Source organism: Polypterus senegalus, chromosome 7, assembly GCF_016835505.1.
Source record: "Polypterus senegalus isolate Bchr_013 chromosome 7, ASM1683550v1, whole genome shotgun sequence".
Taxonomy (NCBI): Eukaryota; Metazoa; Chordata; class Cladistia; order Polypteriformes; family Polypteridae; genus Polypterus; species Polypterus senegalus.
The window spans coordinates 183,416,841-183,437,229 of NC_053160.1; the positions used below are offsets into that span (position 1 = coordinate 183,416,841).

General features: G+C 37.4%; 1 protein-coding gene across 4 annotated transcripts in view; it reads right to left on the reverse strand.

The window, feature by feature from the left end:
• Positions 1 to 20,389, reverse strand: part of hook3 (hook microtubule-tethering protein 3) — a 133,147-nt gene that overhangs the window by 57,381 nt on the left and 55,377 nt on the right. For 2 of the 4 annotated variants that reach the window (XM_039759692.1, XM_039759696.1), the window contains exons 5-10: positions 20,023 to 20,073; positions 17,669 to 17,801; positions 17,354 to 17,421; positions 15,334 to 15,396; positions 13,655 to 13,738; positions 13,134 to 13,196 (exon numbers count right to left, since the gene is read on the reverse strand). In XM_039759692.1, coding sequence (XP_039615626.1) covers positions 13,134 to 13,196; positions 13,655 to 13,738; positions 15,334 to 15,396; positions 17,354 to 17,421; positions 17,669 to 17,801; positions 20,023 to 20,073 — 462 coding nt within the window. The remainder of the gene's footprint in view (positions 1 to 13,133; positions 13,197 to 13,654; positions 13,739 to 15,333; positions 15,397 to 17,353; positions 17,422 to 17,668; positions 17,802 to 20,022; positions 20,074 to 20,389) is intronic. The other 2 variants (XM_039759693.1, XM_039759694.1) reach the window with 1 other exon arrangement.

Genomic DNA, 20,389 nt, shown 5'->3' on the forward strand with positions numbered 1-20,389 from the left:
TTATTTTGTAATTGGAGGAAAAAAATATTTTTTGGAACAAATAGAAAGTAATCTGAAGACATCCTTGTTATATTGTAGACATATAGTGCCCTTCAGAAAGTATTCAGACCCCTTCACATTTTGCTATGTTACAGTCTTGTACTAAAATCATTTAAATTCATTATTCCCCTCACCAAGCAACACTTAATACCCCAGAATGATAAAGTGAAAATTGGATTTTAGAAATATTTGCATATTTATTCACAACAAATAAAAAATTGGGATTGTGCTCCCTTGGACTTTCTTATATACTGAGATAGAGGAAAAGGTCATAAGAACCACTTCCAGTTGCACAATATTTCTCAAATATCATATGTCTTTGTTTCTCAACATAAGTAACTGATAATATTGATACACAATCATTTATGATATTTTCGCACTTAGGAAGGTCGAAAACGGTAATGGAATTATTTCATGATTACATATGCATTACCTCGATTACGTGTAAAGTAAAAAGAGATATAGTCACCTAAAAGCATAGAAAAACTGGTAGTTGTTATATAATACTTGTTGCAATAAATTGCTATAGGTAAAACTGTATTTAGCTACATTTAATTATTAATATAAATTATATAATATAAATTAAATGCATTAACGGGGACATGAAGGGGACGTAGCAGCTTAATGTTCCCATTACATCTTTATATTTACATGGCACGTTCAATGTCTACACGTTATTGGTAAACTGATGATGTAAAATTAATAAGTTAATGAAAGGTATGTGTTATATTGATTACAGTTTTAAATATATATATTTGTAATAAAATTAATAAAATAATAATACAAAAAAATAATAATAAATAAATATCGTATATATTTCCATGACACAAAAAATTCGGATGGTTGTTTAAATAAAGTACTACAGTACTTTCATTTCTGAGTAACTTTTCTCAAATTTCATATCTGTTTGCTTTTTATCATTATAAATATCTATACAAAATTTGAATAATCTCTCTGTAATTATAACCATAGTTTACTTGAAAATCTGTGAAATTATTCAGTTAAAGCACCACTTCCCAAAAGTTGATAGGATTCCTTATTTTTGATACAAAGAAGGGATACAAAATCTCATTGACTGAGGTCAAAGCATTTGAGTTATTATGTTTACACACAGACAGAAAAAAAATCAAAAATGGAATTTTTCGGACTCGGGAAGGTCTAAAACGTCAAGATTCATCAAAAGCTTGAGGTCAAATGTTTTTCACGATTCTTATACTTTCTCTATACTACGAATACGAAAAAGTAAAAACTGAAATATCACACTGAAACAAGTATTCAGACCTTTTCCTGTACTACTTGGAATTTGGTTCAGGTGTGTCCTATTCTGTTGATCATCACTGAGATGTTTCTGCACATTGTTTGGAGTCCATCTGTGGTCAACTCAACTGATTAGCTACGATTAAGACATCTAAACACTTATTTAAAGAAAGTCCCAGAGTTGAGCAAAAATCAAGCCATGATGTCAAAAGGAATTGCCTTCAGAGCTTACAGACAGGATTCTGTCATGACACAGATCTGGGGAGGGTTTTAAAAAGTTCTTATACCATTGAAGGTTCCCAATAGCACAACTGCCTCCATAATTCTTATACTGAAGTTGTAACTTTCATGACTCTTACTAGACCTGGCAGTCTGATCATAATTGAGTAAAAGGGGGAGAAAGGCCTTGGTAAGAGAGGTGGCCAAGAACCGCATGATCACTCTGGATGAACTCCAGAGAACCTGTTTGGAGATGGGAGAAACTTCCAGAAGGATAACCACCACTGATACACGCCACTAATCTGAGTTTTATGGCAGAATGACCAAGATAACACAATTAAGCCCGCTTTGAGTTTGCAAAAATGTACCTAAAGGACTCTCAGATGTAAGAAACAAGATTATCTGGTCTCACGAAGCCAAGATTGAACTGTTTGGCCTCAACTGTAAGCATCACATTAGGAAAACAAATCAGGTACTGCTAATCCCCTCTGCAAATCCATTCCAAAGGTGAAGCCTGTTGGTGGCAGTATCATTGCAGTTTGTGAGACTGAAGGACATTACATGACATTGTGAGCAACACAGGGAACTGTCCTGTCTTCTTGTCTCTTCACTTTGTACACCTCAAACTATACAGTAAGTACAACACCAGGTCTCATCACTTGCAGAAATTCTGAGATGATTCTGCACGTATGGGGTGTATTGATAAAAAGGATGAGAGAGAGGAGAGGAGTCAGGTGGAGAACTTAGATTCTTGGTGCATCTTAACATCAGAAAAACCAAGGAACTGCTTATTGACTTTCACAGCACCGAAGAGCCTCTATGTCTGGTCACTATTCAGGGAGTGCATGTAGAGGTGGTGCACTCCTGCAAGTACTTGGGGGTCCCCACATCAATGACAGTTTGGACTGGTCTCGGAACACAGAAGAAAGGGCAGAGCAGGCTCTTTAAAGGAGCACCATCTCCTAAGGATAAATGTGGGAAGTCGCATCCTTCACATCTTCTACAACTCTGTGATGACCAGTATGATTTTCTTCTCTGTGGTGTGCCAGGCCAGCAACATCAAATTAAGAGAGGCCCACCAAATCAACAAGGCAATTAAAAGGACAGGCTCAGTTATGTTAGAGTTTAATGTGCACATTGAAATATGTAAGCATTAGTTTTAGAAATGTCAAGAAGAGAACTACTGAAATGGTTAAGTAAATAGAAGACAAGAATGAACTAGGAGAATTGTTTGATGTAATGTAAACAAAATGTACTAGAAGATGACTAAAAGATCAGCAGATGTCCTGTAAATAACAAGACTGGACAGTCGTCACATACACAGAGATATAAAGGGTAATAGCTGAGATATAAGAATAACATGAGTGTAGTGGAATATACCTTTATTTGAAGAAGTTATTTGGGTATAAACCAATCAGAGTAAAGGTAGGCATTGATCAGCATGGTTGTGTAAATTCAATTGTTTAAAAAAATGGACCTCTGCCCTTATTTCTTTGAGCATTCTGTAACAGACTACTGTGATGAAAGCTCCCTCTTCAGAATTCGCTGGAGAGTAATTAAAGACGCAATGGACAAGCTTCCTCCTGCCTGATTTCTGTTTAAAAGAGGTTTTATTGAGGACAAGATTTATTTCTTTAATTATACTTCCTATTCGATTTCTACCACAGTTGTGAAATGCACTCTGGACCCCCTGGAGGTAGTAGCGAAGGACAGAATTAAAACAAAACTGAGTTCCATTATGAACAATGCAGCACATCCTCACACTAACACTGAGGACTTTCAGTCAATGAATTATTCAGCAGAAGTGTGTCAAGAAAGGCGACTAAGGGTTCTTATATACCAAAAGGCAATATGCCTGCAAAATTTCTCACTGAGACTGTGACAGCAAAGTCAGAAGTTTTTAATTTTCTTGCTTTTTAGTCATTCTAGTGTGTTCAGATCATAGTGTGTGTGTGTGTGTGTAATTGCTTATCCACTTATTTATGTGTTTATTTAAAGAGCTTCTGTAAAAAAGTCAGATTTCCTTCTACCTGTGTGTGCTTTGAGTTTGTTAGTTAGTAGGAGGTACTGGGAAACTAAACAGGGTTGAGGGAGAGCTGAGTGGACCAAAGTGCAGACATATCTACAGTGTATAATGAAAACGCCTGATTCAGAGTCCTCTGGACCTCGGACTGAGCCGCAAAGACAATACAGGAGTGGCTTAGGGACAACTCTGTGAATGTTCTTAAATGGCCACGCTAGAGAGACATGGAACTTGTCGTCCATTGATGGTTTCCTACAAAACCTGACAGAGCTTAAGAGTATGTGCAGAAAATGCCCAAATCCAGGTGTGTAAAGCTTGCCGTGACAGATCCAGGAATAATTCAGGCTGGAAACTCTACCAAAGGGGGCTTAATTAAGTATTGGGGTATTGAGTGTTGCTTAATGAGGGAGAAAATACATTTAAATGAGTTTAACACAAGGCTGCAAATAACAAAATGTGGAAAAAGTGAAGATGGTCTGAATACTTTCTGAAGGCTCTGTAATTCCTAAAATTCCTTTACTTTGTTTACTTTACATTCAATAAATGAAGTGCCTTTTTGATTAGTGACATCAAGAGGACATTTAGTGCTATCACCCCATTTCATATTTAAAACTGCACTAAAATGCTTTCACATTACCAATATCACAGAAAAGCTTTTAAAAGACACAAAAAATGCAATAAATTCTGACACAGGGACTGGAATTACATAGACAGCGATATAAATTCACATTACCTAACACTCTCCAAACCGCTTAATCCAACCAGGCAATATAATTAAATTTAGTTTAATTAGGTGAATGTGTTTTGAACATTTTCATTAACGACTATCCATTTGTTAAGATGAAGAAATATACCAAGTTAAAATAGCCTTTGTTTAAAGCATTTGTTTTCTTCTTGTTGGAATCAACAAAATCCCTATGAACTAAACAAATTTCAAGAACTATTTCAGCTTCATCAAATAGTTATATTTATGTAACTTTAAGAATCTTTTAAAGAAATACAGATTAAAATGGTGCAAGGAACGCCATGCTGAGTGAGTAATTGCTTTACACATAAATAAACAGGAAAAAGATAAGTAAACTTCTCTTATAATCACTTGGGGGGAAAAATCGTATTTAGTGAGAAACAAAAAAATTATATAAATATTAAACAGCATGCATTTTTAATGGCCAAATCTATATGCATTCCACAATATAAAAACTGAAGCAAAAGCAACAAACGGCCGTGTTTAGAAATGTCAAGTGCGGCAAAATTACAGGCAGGCAGGAGTCTAAAAAAAATATTGTGCCTCCCACATTGATGTACAGTAAAGCTTTTAAATGTTAAACAGGAGTATTGAACTACAAATGGTGTATAACTCTTAATACATAAAAAAACAAACAAAATAAAAACTATGACCATTTATAAAAACTTCATTTCTATGTATTATGTACAACAGCTTAGATATAAGCTGTTTGGTCACCATTATAAATCACAAATGTCTTTTAATATTTAGTATTACAGTATCACAGAATATGACAGTTTAAGATGACCAACTGAGAGTTTTATTCAAAGCTCACAGACTCTAAGCATATTTTCTACTACCAATTGTATTTTGGTTTAATATTTAAAACAGCCTACCTACTATGTTATGCATTTATGCCATTTACATTTATATCGTTTTAATGTTATAAAAGGAAAACTGATCAGCATTTAGCTCTAAGTCTACAGAAATCTTAAGTAGACATTGCAGTTTACTTCATAACTAGTTAAGCCCCAAATATGCACAATACTGCAGAGGTGTCAGCTCATGACTCAGGGCCGAGGATATGGACCCAAATATTTGGAGGTCTTACTTTGGCCAATCAAAAGTCTGGACACACCCAGGAAATGTTCATATTTTTGATAGAAACTGAAACCCTTTTTTATCAACATTAAACTGATTTAAAATACAGATGAGTCAGATGAGGTGGCTCGGGCATCTGATCAGGATGCCTCCTGGACGCCTCCCTGGTGAGGTGTTCCGGGCATGTCCAACCGGGAGGAGGCCCCGGGGAAGACCCAGGACACGCTGGAGGGACTATGTCTCCCGGCTGGCCTGGGAACGCCTTGGGATTCTCCCGGAAGAGTTAGAAGAAGTGGCCGGGGAGAGGGAAGTCTGGGCCTCTCTGCTTAAGCTGCTGCCCCGCGACCCGACCTCGGATAAGCGGAAGAGGATGGATGGATGGATGGATACAGCCAACACGTTCCTAGTGTTGCTAATGGTTATTACAGCTTGAAATGATTGATTTTTTTATTACCGTATATACTCGCATTCAAGTTCTTCCGCAGATTTTACCATATAATTTCTGATATTTTACAATGTCGGTCATATAAGTCGAATGCGGAAAACTCACGGTATTGTTCCAAGAGATTATGATCTGCTAACGCCCACCTGAGAGAGTCACCGTGGAGCACACAGCCTTTTTTTTCCCTATGTATTGTGCCTACATGACCACACGGTAAAACCTGAATTATTCCAAAGCGATGTTTTGTGTTTTTTTATATCTCACACCCTCATAAACCTTTATCGTAAGAGCATCCCTTATCTATGATGGTGCGTTCGATCAGAAGAAAATATTAAGCTGGTTTTAAATTAAAAGATTTTGAAGTGGTGAAAGAAATTGGTAACTGTGCTGCTGCAACAAAATTCGATGTGTCTGAGAAACTGATGTGAGATTGGAGGAAGTAAGAACATGTGAAAAAAAAAAATATATATTAAGTGTCGCATTTTTGAATGGGCATAAAAGTCGGGGTCTGATTTTATGATCGATTTTTCGGGTTTCAAGACCCAACTTGTACACGAGTATATACGGTAGATAACAGAAAATAAATTCAAAGCTTTGCTGTGACTGTTACTGTAAACGTGCCATATTTTTGAACAGGCGTATAAGTCGGGGTCTAATTTTATGATCTATTTTTCAGGTTTGAAGACTCAACTCATACAGGAGTATTTACGGTAATTCTTCACATATGATTGCAAAGCCTGATTTTCAGTGGCTATTCTTTCAGTGTCCTTCCTAATAGTCATCTCCTTTAATGTATCTAAAATGCTAATTGGTTATTAAAGAAACCTTTGTAATTGCTTAAGCTGTACTGAAACCTGACAGTCTTGTTCACTTGGGTTGCAAGGTACTGGTATTCCTAAAGTTCAGTCCTGGATTCATAAATGGCCAAAATGAAACAGCTTTCTCTGTTTTTTGCTTTCCGAATTAAGATTATTCAATGTGACCAATTGCCAAGAAACTAAAGATTTCATGCACAGGTGTCTTTTACTATTTTGAGAGATGAGGGCCAACTGGATCTGACCAGGGTATTAACAGAAGGGGAAAGCTGAGATGGACAACCACATAAGAGAAGAAGGGCATCAGAGTGTGCAGTGTGAGAAACAAATGCCTTACAGGTCCCCAGTTGGTTTCTTCAATAAACGGACACCAAATGCCAGTGTCATCTGCAACAGTGGGGCTTTGCATTTCATACACTGCCCAAGATTCCTGTCTTTAATTCAAAATTGCAACCCCATATTCAAGAGCTACTCTCATTTCACTGGAGAAATTGATTTAACCCTTTCGGCCAGGACATCCTATTACTAATACATATATATGCAGCGGTTTTTGTAAAGCACAGGTATGTTTGCAGCCATTGGAACCGGGTGTGCTACTATTAGTGCAGACTGGAGGACCTGGCATACAGTCCGCAAAACACGGAAGTGAAAATGGACACTTCCAGAGATGTGCACACCACATTCGATTTTATTTCAGCAAGAAGATTGAAGTATTTGGCAGATTTTGTATACTAATTGTGAAATGTTTTTTTCAGTTTTGAGCTTCCTAGACACCCCAAAGGTAGAATATCTCACAAACAAATTTCCCCATAAAAACAGAAAATCCAGGGCCAAAAGGTTTTAACAATACTTTGGCAAAAAAATTCATGTATTTTGCACATTTTGAGTATACAACTGGATCACTTGATGTGGACTATTCAACACGAGAAATCGGAGGATTTTTTCATGGATGTTTTGATATTGTTTGAAGTTGTTCAGTGTTGATCACTGCCCGCTTCCATTAAAATCAAACTTTGTTAGCTCCTTTCTGCAGGGAAACGTGGGATTAAAATTTGTCTTGGCCATCACTACAAACCACACAGTGGATGTAACATTGTAAAAATGTATATCATTTTTGGGTGTAGCATTCCTTTAATGCAGACCCCATTACACCGGCTTCATAATATTGGATCGACATTTAACTTTGCCTTAGCAAATAGAAAAAATACAAAGATTTGCTATCATGTTAGAACAACAAGACTAGCAATTTTCTACTCTATTCCGCAAGTCTAGCAAAAAACAGAGAATCATGGTGTACGAATATATGACATCAACACAGAATAAACATGTAAAACCTCAAAAATATCAGATTATCAAGAATTAACAGGGATAAAAAGCTTATGAAGCATGATTAATACAGAATAGCGGAGGTTAACCTGGTGGATATTTTCTCCAAAATGACAACTTTGGTTAGCTATTAATTTATTCTCATGTTTTGCTTTAAGTCTTCTTTGAGTATTGGAAGCTATTTTAATGGACCTCCATTTACAATTCTTGCTGTTTTCAAATACAATATTAATACTACTCCTTCTACACTGACAGTAAATTGCTTTCTGTACGAAAAACTAGACGTCAAGCAAAATGACACCTTTTATTGGCAAAATGAACTGATTACAATGTGCCAGCTTTTAAGGCAACTTTACAACCTGCCTGAAGACGGGTTCTTGGTTGCCTTGAAAGCTGGCAGTAAAAGGTGTCATTTTGCTTGACGTCTCAATGCATCCTTAATGGCTAACATGGTACAACACCCAACTATTATGTACAACAATTAAGAATATTCTTCTGTATGTACCAAAAAAAGTATGTAAAATCAACAATAAATTATTTTATCAATAAATTACACCCTTAATAAAAATTAACAGAAAATGGCATTAAGAAAAGTGGGTAATTCTTCCAGGCCCTTATCAAAATGGAGTACTTCACATAAAGAAGGAAGTTGTAACAGGATTCCACTCTAAATATTCTGCGCACCCCTTATCATTCACCAGAGCGAGACTTAATTAATTAAAAGAAAACCACCACAACTCTTCCTAGAGTCTGCTGTCCTTCCAAACTGAGTAGCCAGGTTAAGAAGAGCCTTGGTCATGGAGGGGGCCAAGAACCCAATGGTCACTCTAACAAAGCTTCAGAGGTGCTGTGATAAGAAAACTTGTCAGAAGAATGACCATCTCAGCAAGCACTCCATTAATCAGGCTTACATGGACGGGAGCCACTCTTGAGTAAACGGCACATGAGAGCCCACTTGGAGTTTGCCAAATGGCCAACTCTCTCTTCTGTTTCTTTTTCCGGTTTCTTTGTGGTGGCGGCCTGCGCCACCACCACCTACTCAAAGCATCATGATGCACCAACATTGATGGACTGAAAGCCAGAAGTCTACGTGACCATCATCATCATGTCCTTCCATGAAAACCCTAAATTCAAAGAGGACTTTGACTTATGTAAGGTAGATTGCCCAGAGGGGACTGGGCGGTCTCGTGGTCTGGAACCCCTACAGATTTTATTTTTTTTCTCCAGCTCTTGGAGTTTTTTTTTGTTTGTTTTTTCTGTCCACCCTGGCCATCGGACCTTACTTATTCTATGTTAATTAATGTTGACTTATGTTTATTTTTTATTGTGTCTTCTATTTTTGTATTCATTTTGTAAAACACTTTGAGCTACATTTTTTTGTATGAATATGTGCTATATAAATAAATGTTGATTGATTTATAGGACTCTGAAAGCATAAAGAATAAAGCATCTCTGATCGAATGAGGTAGAAAATTGATCTCTTTGTGCAGAACTCCAAGCATCAGACCAGACACTGCTCATCAACTGCATAATAACATCTCTACTGGGAAGCATGGCAGTGGCCACATCACACTATAGGTGTGCTTCTCAGCAGCTGTGTCCGCAAGTGGAAAATCTCCAATTTTTGAAAAGCTGACTGTTGTGACAGATGGCCATGGACACTGCCTTGCCGGGATGCCTGGAGCAAGGATGACCGGGACAGCGGCACTATTCTTCACTGGGTGCCTGGACGGTCCTTGAACCCTGGAGGACAGTGCTTTCCTCACACTGGGGAGTGCTGCCAGAAGTTCGTCATCATGCACCTGGAGCATATCCGGGGCAAGATAAAAAGTCAATAATTAGAACAACTGCTAAACATGGCCAATGTAAAGCCTACAATGCCATCTCCAAAGGCCTTCATGTTCCTTTGACCACAGACTCTCTCTATATAAAATCCAACATCTGTTGGGGTGTTTTTCATGAGAGAACTACTTAACGGATTTAGATCGGGTTTTTTCTATAATTTGCTCGAATATTTTGGTTGATTTTGCAACTTCTATCATTGCGCTAAGTATCATAGTTTGCTTGCAGGAGCCATTTATTTGCACAAAACTGAGACAGAGGCTGCTGGCAGAGGGGAGGGGGGAAGCATGATGCCAAGGAGTGGGGAGGGGCCCTCCTCACTCACACGCCAGCCTTGGAGCGCCTCTGCTTAGCTAGCGAATGAGAGGTCTACTTAACAGATTTAGATCAGGTTTTTTATTTTCCATAATTTTCTTGAACATTCCAGATGATTTTGTAACTTCTCTCATCGCACAAAGTATCAGAGTTCGCATGAAGGTGTGATATACTCACGCTAATCCGAGACAGAGGCTGCGGACAGAGGGGAGGACGAAGCGTGACGTCAGGTGTAGGGAGCTGGGCAGGGTCCTCCTCACTCACCTGCCGGCCTCCATTCAAAATGGTCTACTTCTGGCCACATTTTGGAGTGTACCTTGCCTCCGCTTAGCTAGTGATACCGGTTTGTTTATTGATTTTTAAAGTTTGTCCTGTCCTGTTTAACTACTATGTGGGTGGAGCTGTGGGGGACAACTAGTAGCTAATATTATAAAAATGTTTAAGCACTGTAGCCAACTGCCATAGATGTGGCCACAATAGGAAAATGCACCTAAACAAAGGGGATAATGTGAATGGTAGACGAAGAACTAAAGAAAACATCAAGACAGATTCAGGCTGATCTCCAAGATCAAGGTAAAAGAGTTTAAAGTCGTACCATTCATTGCTTTCTGAATGAAAAGTGGGCCCCATGGTAGAAACCCCAGTAAGACCATACCTCTGAAGCAAGCGTGAGTGGAGTTTACTGTAATGCACATTGACAAGCCACGGTCTTTCTGGGGGAACAGACAAAACAAAATGAGAGGTTTCTGGAAAGTCTCAGCAATTTTATGTTCACAGAAGATAAAATAATGCTTATAAAGAAAAAAAAATCATGAAACGTGGAGGAGGATAATTAATGCTATTTGTTATTTGGCTGCTGTGCTGCTTCTGGCACTAGGTACCTTGAAACTGTACAGGGTACAAAGACATCAGTAGATTATTAAGGCATTCTTGAATGCATCAGAAAGCTCCGTCTCAGTCGCAGGCCATGGGTTCTCCAGTAGGGTAATGACCTTAAACTAGAGCACCCAAGAATGGTTGAAAAGAAAACACTGGAATATTCTGAAGTGGCCTGCTGTGAGTCCTGATCTGAATTAAACTGGGCATCTGTGGGAACAGCTCAAAGTCACAGTTGGGAGAAAGAACTCATCAAACCAAACAGAAGTGAACTATTCTGCTCAAGAAAAGTGGGCCAAATTGCCAGTAGAGAGGTGCAAAAGGCTCATTCAGAGCTAAAGAAAACAATTCATTGTTATTATTGCCTCAGATATTCGGAGAGGGGTTGTCAATAATCCTGTCCATACCATTTTCATGTATTTTTTTAAATAATATGTTAAGTGCAAAATCAAAAGCAAAGGTTCTAATAAAGAGTAGTGAATGCTAATTATGTTCGTCAGTTTTCATTTACTTCATGAAAAACTGATTTTAAAAGTAATGGAAGGGGTTCTTTAAGTATTAAGTATGATTCTGATTTAAGATTCTTAATTAAATTTAAGTAATGATTTAAGATTCCTTAAGCAATGGAAGGGATACGTTGGCTGCATCTGTAGTTGTTGATCATTAAATTATTTTAAATATTAATTAATTTTTAATTTTAAAGAGCACAGTTTTTAATGTTAATACTGTATGCAACGTAAAAATAATTCAGTTCCTATATAAGGAGTGTGCAAATAAAAGTCTTCAGAGTGACTTATTTTCACATTTAAGGCTGTTTCAATTATGTTACCTGTAGGAGAGCACCATTGAGTCCCCCTAAGCCCTCAAACACACCAACACAAATCCTGGGTTCAAATAATATTTATTTTGGTAAATATTTTCAACAAGATTTCTTTGCACTAATTCCTGCAGTCCTCCACCTCCCGACTCTGAACTCCTTGAGGTGAGGTGTCACAGTCCTTTTATACCAAACCCGGGAGTACATCCAGTGTTACAGCATTGCACATTGGAAGCACTTCCAGGTCAGGCAGAAGCTTCTTAAAGAAGGGGTGATCTGACCCCAGGGCAAAAGCCCCCAACCCCCCCACAGCAACCACTGATGGCAACCATGGAACCCAACAGGGCTGTCTCACAGGACCACAACTCCCAGCCTGCCCCATGGGTATCCATGAGACTGCCACCTATTGTATCAGGGGAGCAAACAGTTCATGTGGGTGGTCTCCTCTTGTCCTTGAACAATACTGGCCTCTCGGCCGGGTAAGAAGCTTTGAACCATCCCAGCTGGAACTCCAGCCCATGCTTGGTGTTCACGACAGTGAAAACAACAGGCCAAAAAAAAAAAAAATCAGCCATCACTTTATTTCCAGTTATGAAGTAGCAGCTGAATGTAACACAAGAAAATCAATAATGTTGGTGCCATGGCTGTCTTTTGGTAGTACACACAGCTATTTCTAAATCTGTCCAAAATAAAACAATAGCAATCAATTTTTATGGCCTTAATATAAAATTTTGTCAGGCAAGGTGTTGAAGTGGAAATAATTTAGCTATTTTACCTGCTGCACGCATGCAACAAATTTTGAAGTTTGGCAGAGTAAATAAATAATAATAGTAAAAGGCAAAATGTCTAACATTACACATATTAGCTGACAAAACTGCAATAAATGGATTATGTCCCGTAAGAAAGACCCAGCCTAATCTAGAAGCTGTTAGCTAAACTATTTGTCATATCAATGTACGGCTCATTTATTAGTGAATCAGTAGCTTATAATGAGTTAATAGAAAGCATTCATTGTAAAGCAATTACCTGAATTCTTCTACTTTTGGTCTGGTCTTGTTATGCACACATTTTTTCTATAAATTACTTTGTTTCATTAGAGGAAAAAAAAACGATTTTTAATAAAAAGTGCTAGTTAGCCAAAATGTTTACAGGTTGGAAAAGGGAAGGTACAGTATTCATTTTAGATTTCAGGCAATACCAAAAGCTCATCTCACAGACAATCAATGTGCACATAGTGTTAGCCTCTAATTACCGAGGGATGCAAACTGCAATTTTAGTGCCAGTCCAGCCGAAAATAAATAAAAATAAAGAAAATAAACAGGACAAAACAGATTTACCCTTTCGTCTAGTTCATTACATTCTAACCTCAGTCTATCTCGCTCCTCTTGAACAAGGTATGCCTTCAAAGCAAGGCAGAGTGGAAAAGCAGTTAAAAGGCAGTACAACAAAAATAAATAAAGGTATAAAAACACTTTATATTATGATGTGTTTAACTGGAAAACTAATAAAGGGAATTTTGAATCATTCTAATTAGTTAAAAAAAAACAATTACACAAAATAAAACTGGCACAGACGCTGCCAGTTTGAGATTTGAAAACACATAGATGTTAGATCCCACTTCCAGAAAACGGCATCTTGGCAGTGCAATGTGTTGGCAGACAAACAGTCGTAAACATCATGTTAACAGACAATCAAGAAATTGTAAATACTTATTTCTTATCAGTGATCACTATATTGCCACTCTTAAAATTAAGGCAAATTTAAAAGCTATTTGACATTAGGATTATAAAAAGTGGTTAAAGTGGTATATAAAAGCATATTATTTTGACTTTTAAACATATAATCTGTAATCTCTCACCTGCATATCTAACTCATGACATCTTTGTGCAATTTCATCTTTTGCTGCCAAAGCTTCGTTTAGTTCTTCAGTGGTTTTCTTTAACTGGGGGGAAAAAAGGAAAAGGGTAAATACATAAGAAAAGATGCCAGCAATATCAATTTTAATTAATTTTTTTTTAAGAAAAACTAAAAACAAACAAAAGATGTAAAATGAACTTTAAAGGAATACTCCACCCAGAAAAGATTTTTTTTTTCTAATATGCTATTTACCCGATGTAGTTTGTAGTAATTTCCACATTTTTCATGGAGAACGGAGATAAAGTTTGTGACAGAAAGGGAGCCTGTGGTGTACAATGCTGGACAACAGCAAATATTGTTAAATACACAGCTCTGGAAAATAAAAATAGTCCACAAACAGGAAGCCCATTCACACAGAATCACGGTTTTAAATTGAAGACAGGAGTCTTGACCAATGAATGAGAGGGAGAGGCGGGTCTTCAATTCAAAAAGAGGGACTTTGAGAGCATGTACTGATGGAGTGTGTGGCTGTACCCACCACACACGAACCACCTCAGGATCACAATTAGGACCCTAGTGTAGCTGTGCAATGGGTTTCACCTCAGCTCCACACTATTTAGAATGGAGTGGGACAATGTGAGGGTGTTTTTCTAGCAAATTGGTGGACCTGCTTGCAGGGCTGGATGCCGGTTAATGTCAAACCCAGGACAGAGCAATTGCAGGTTAAGGGCCTTGCTCAGGTGCCCAGTGGAGTAGAATTACTTCTGGCATTTATGGGATTCGAACCGGCAACCTCCAGATTGCTGGCGTAGCCGTAAGAACAGTAAATCAACCAGGAACTTTACTGAGGTACATCTGCCATGAAGTGGTATAACTGCAACTATTAATAGTTTTTAAAGCTCAGATTTATTATGACAGAAAAACATTTGGTCTGGAGCCTAAAAATTACACTTAAATAGAAATCATACATTTCTGCAACAAATACCACAAAAAAAAGGAGGAACAATAAAACAACAAAAAAAAAAAGACCATTCATGAGTTTATATTGAAAAGCTTGATCCCATTTGAAAATATTTCTATTTCATGCGCCAAAGCATTTTACAGAAGTGGATTATTTAAAAATATTTTGCCAAAATGTAGGTCTTTTGGCCTTTGTATGCCCATGACCGCATACCTAACATTTGAATAACATGTCATGAGTGGAATTTTAAGGGATATTTTGCAATTGATTATTTTAGTTCAGGCAAAGCCTCAAGTGAAGCTTACTATACGTTTGTGATTGCCTCCTCCATGAGAATATGAGATTAAAAGCTTCTCTGAGCCATCATTATAAGCAAAAATGGGACAAGTAAACAATGCTCCAGCAAAAATAATTTTGCATTTGTTTAAAATGTAAGTATTATTTACATTTTATAAATACCAAGAATTTTGGTAAGATTTATAGCCCAAATGTTTATCCAGCACTGTGTAGTAAGTTTACTCTGGCATTCGTTTCATACACATAAACTTTTCAAGAACTATTCTGAATTTCACCCATACTATGCTCATCAAGTAAATGATCAGAATGCAAAATTTTCCCTAAAGTCATTCTTTTAATAGGAATTTTGATTTGTATGGACATCATGTTTAAATTTAAAAAAAAAAAAATCAGTTTGGCAATAAACTCGTATGGCAGCTTACCTGTCTGTCAAGATCAACGTAAGAATCATTTCCACAGCCCACGGGAGTTTCTTTGCTCATTAGCTAGGACAAAAACAAACAGTGGCCCATGTTAAAGAAGAGCAGCCATTAAAAATTATTCTTAATATTTGAACAACTATGCAGTGAATATTTTAGTCTGTTTTCCAAAAGTGAGGTCAGGCTGTCGGTATGCTAGTAAAAGTTGGCATATCTGGATTCAAGAACAGCTTTTAGCCCTCTGCAGCCTGTCTTCACAATAACGTGAATTACAGTTAGATTAAGTAAACTGTACAATTACATTTATCAACATCAAACAACATGCTACCTAGTAATATAAGTGCTCTCTTTTGTATTTGTACAGTCTTGCATTTGTTTTGTTGCATTGTATGTTGATGGCCTTTATTTTGTTTTGTGTACCTGACTAGACTGATTGAGTAAGATTTAATACGTACATCTGAACAAAATGCAAATAAAGAGCCTCTCAATTTCTCTCTTTATATATTTAAATTCTGATATTGGTGCTATTGAAAACTAAGTCTTTATTCATTAGAGGCTTTGTACAAATGTCTAAAATGACATAATGTACAGCAGTGACCAAACGTTTTTAGAATGACACAAAGTCTGCTGCTTCAGTGTTTTTAGATCTTTTTCTCAGATGTTTCTATGGTAGACTGAAATTTCTGAACTGCTTGTAATTCTACTTCTAAGGCTTTTATTGACAATGACATTAAGTTTATGCACAGAGTCCATATTTGCAGTGTTGGCCCTTCTTTCTTTTTCAAAACCTCTGTAATTCACCCTGGCAGGCTGGCAATCAACTTCTGGGTCAAATCCTGACTGATGGCAGCTCATTGTTGCAAAATCAATTCTTGGAGTTTGTCAGAATTGGTAGGTTTTTGTTTGAGGATTGACCACAAGTTCTCAGTGGGATTAAAGGTCTGGGGAGTTTCCTGGCCATGGAACCAAAATTTCGATGTTTTGATCCCTTAGCCCCTGTAGTTGTCACTTTTGCCTTATTTCTTGGATGGTTGGGAGAAGTTGCTCTCAGAGAATGTTTTGGTCCCATTCTTTATTCATGGCTTGGGATCGGGGTACCACCAGGGCAGAGCTTACTCAGGAATGGCAGCAGGCAGGTAGCAAAGAAGCCAAAAAAAACATCAGGGACACACTGATATTCTGCAAAAGGTACAAAGATTGGACTGCTGGGGGAAAGTCATTTTCTCTGACGAATCCCCTTTCTGATTGTTTGGGGCATCCGGAAAAAAATAAAAAAAAGGTTAGCAGTGCTACCATCACTCCTATGTCACACCAACAGTAAAGCATCCTGAGACGATTCATGTCACATGTGGTTGCTTCTCAGCCAAGGCAGTGGGCTCACTCACTATTTTGCCTAAGAACACAGCCATGAAGATAGAATGAGACCAAGACATCCTGTGAGGGCAACTTTTCCCCACCATCCAAGAACAGTTTGGTGACCAACAAAGCCTTTGCCAGCATGATGGAGCACCGGGCCATAAGGCAAAAGTGAAAACTAAGTGGTTCAGGGAACAAAACAGAGAAATGTTGGGTCCATGGCCAGGAAACTCCCCAGACTTTTAATCTCATTGAGAACTTGTGGTCAATCCTCAAACAAAAACCCATCAATTCTGACAAACTCCAAGCATTGATTATACAAGAATGGGCTGCCATCAGTCAGGATTTGGCCCAGAAGTTGATTGCCAGCATGGCAAGGCGAATTGTAGGGGTCTTGTAAAAGAATGAAGGGCCAACACTGCAAATATTGACCCTTTGCATAAACTTCATGTCATTATCAATAAAAGCCTTTGAAACTTCTGAAATGCTTGTAATTCGTCTTCAGTATACCATAGAAACATCTGACAGAAAGATCTAAAAACACTGAAGGACAACACTTGGGTCATTCTCTAAACTTTTGGCCACGGCTGTACTTTGACTGATAATTTTCCGTGGTTCTCTTCATGATTTATCTTCACATTCTTCGTCTTTTTCACTCACTGCTTACCTCTTGAATTGCTGTCATCACTACATGCTGAACAGACTCTTCCATCATCATTATTGTCTTGATATATTCTGAGAAATAATATAAATTTAATTAGGATAGTGTATCTACAAATATAATTACTGTAACTGGGACAAATATCTCAAAACTTACCGAAACAAAAAAAAAATCAACCAAAATGTTTTACATGAGTCATTTGCAATATATAGCAATAACTTAAACCATCCCTTTACACATTTCCTGAACAGGGTAAGTCCGACACCCAGATTAAGAAGAACCAAACCTTGCAAGAGCTGCTGGGGCTTATAATAAATGTACCTTGTTTCTGTTCACAGTTCACCGCACAGCCAAGTATCAACTGCAACATTCTACCGAGCTCAGAAGCATCCGAATGCTCGCCGATAAGATTAACATCAGGCAGAGTGAAATCATTGATCTGTTGACCTAGAACCTGGAATTGAAGAAACGGCGGTGAGGTCCAATTAATTTTAAAGACAATAAATGCTTTCACTTTCTCTGCTTTTTCCATAAGGTATGTGCACACATTCATATACACACACACAAGGCTGACCATTGAAATAAAGACTTAAATAATTAGTCAGGATGAATTAGCCCTCCATCTGTAATGCTGCGTACTTTTAACAATGTCATTTTTCATTGGTTTTAATAGTGCATAGATGTATCAGAGAATTGTGTATATACAGTATATATGATTGTCAGTACATTATGAACTACCTTTTGGATCTATTTTTCAGAAAACACTGGAGGGTGTATGAAATGCACTTTTAAATATGAAACTTGACCATGTATCTGGGCCAATATGTGCAGCAATCCAAAACAAATTATAAGACTCTGTTCACTGCTCTCTTCAGTTTCTTTTGTTTTTATTTGAAGGAAGGGCTGGGAGATGCATTGACCATACTTGATGCATCATGGGATGAAGTATGTGACTAAATCACGCACATTTTGTACAAACTGTCCCATATATTGTTTTTTTTTAAATCATTTGAATGTGGCAGGTCAGTTTTTGGGCTAACCGCACAGCAGTATGTATCTGAAAGGCCGATTTAATTGGCCCATCTATCTATTGTCAGTTTTGTTTTTTTCTTGTAGGTTTCAAGAAGAAAACAGAAAGGATTTTGGTTGTACTTCATCATGTGATGCTTAGTGTGTGCAGAGACGTAAAAGCAGGGAAAGAGAGCTATTGCCCTTCTGCTCCACACAAGATTTTTCTTTCCTCTCTCAGCTGATCTTAGCACATTTGTGTAATGGTGCGACTTCCCAGCTGTCACTGTCCCTGGTGCAAGTTGCAATGCTCCTAAACTAAAGCAGGATGGACGCCTGATGCCAGAAGTGAGACCCCAAAATGCCTCAAATCTCACAGACTTACCACTGTTTATAAGGCACTGTACCATCTTCCCTTCTACATCTATAACCTCAGACAATTAGGTGTAGTAAAAGACAAGCAGGAGTTAAGTTACACTTTAAATAATGTATTATTGATAATATTCATAAATAATAACAATATGCAAAGTACATTTGAATATTGCCAACCATACAACTTGATAAATGTTGACGTGTAGTTTCAGGCGGCACACAGACTTATTAGTTACTTAAAATGTCTCTAGTTAAGGCCACACTTGTGGTCAGCTTTCTTCAGAATACGCCGCATGCCTGTCTCAATATGGCTGCTGAGCTGTGCTCTTCATGTGTTGTCCTTTTCAGTTCATGGTGTGTGATGGTCTTTCATCAGTTTGGTCAGAGAGAGAGAGTGAGGTAAAGCAAGTAAATTTCTAGGTTTTCTGTCCAACCCCTACAGCCAATAGGGTGTCACAGTACTTAAAGGCTTCTGATACAAGCCAATTCCAAACTGCCATACTATGGACCAATGGGGGGACAGAATACCTTCACACCTGCCCTCCAAACCATGTGTTAAGGTTAGGCTTGGTGGTTAGGCAGCCTGGCTTTCCTGTGTGGGTTGACTGAAAGACTTTAGTAGAGAAATCTTGGTCAAACTTGTTTGAGGCACCCTAAACCTGTCGTAAAATTACAAAGAGACTCAGTCGTAAAAGTGGGGAGGGGGGTTCTTAAACCATCAAACCATTGCTGGTATTATCAATAAAGTAACACCAATATGACATTGCTTTGTCTAAGTTACAAATAAAGACATACAAAATATTTATCAACTTGTACACAAAATTTCACATCACAACAAGGGCATTTTAAGTTATGTTGTTTTGAAATTTTTCTTATGTGCAATTAACAGGTTCGAATAAAAACTATTTTGTTAAATTTAACTTGGCTGTGAGTTTCCCGTTCTGCATTCAAGCTTAAAATTGTTTTATTAGAAACCACTAATGAACATAACCAAGAATGATTAAACGCAGACATATTTTGCAGCTTGCAGGGACTACTAAAATCATTGTATTGGTGTGATTATATGAATCAAAGGGTTAAATCAAGCATTTATGAAGTGCTTTAGATGTGATTTCAAAATATTGAGCTCTATATCATGTATCACAAAATACTGCACAATTATTTATAGGCATATCAACCCAGCCACAATTTCATGGTATGTTGTCTATCTTAAATGAGTAATACTTCTTTGGTTTTCAAAAACAGTGCTGCTGATGGGAATGTAAGATTTAAGCAAAATAAAAAAATAGTTTTACCTCATGATTATAGTCTAAGATTCCCTTCAAAATCTTCTTCAAATTACTGATCTGAAAGAAAATACCTCAGAGTTTGTCAAAACAGCCTATCCTGATGATGACAAGAATATAATAATTAGAATAACTGAAAAAGTACAATCCTGTAAAACCAGATTTGAGGAATACAGCAGACAATACACAGAGGTGGCTTATTAGCACAAAGGCAGGAAGATCAATAGTATGTTCCGTCATACCCAGAAAAGATTAGAGGAAAGCAATGAGGCATTCTAAGACAATTTCATTGAAAAAGGATACATTTGCTATTTTTCAAGTTAAAGTACTTTCTTCACAATCACGTATAAATTCAATTTTCACTTAAAATTGTGTC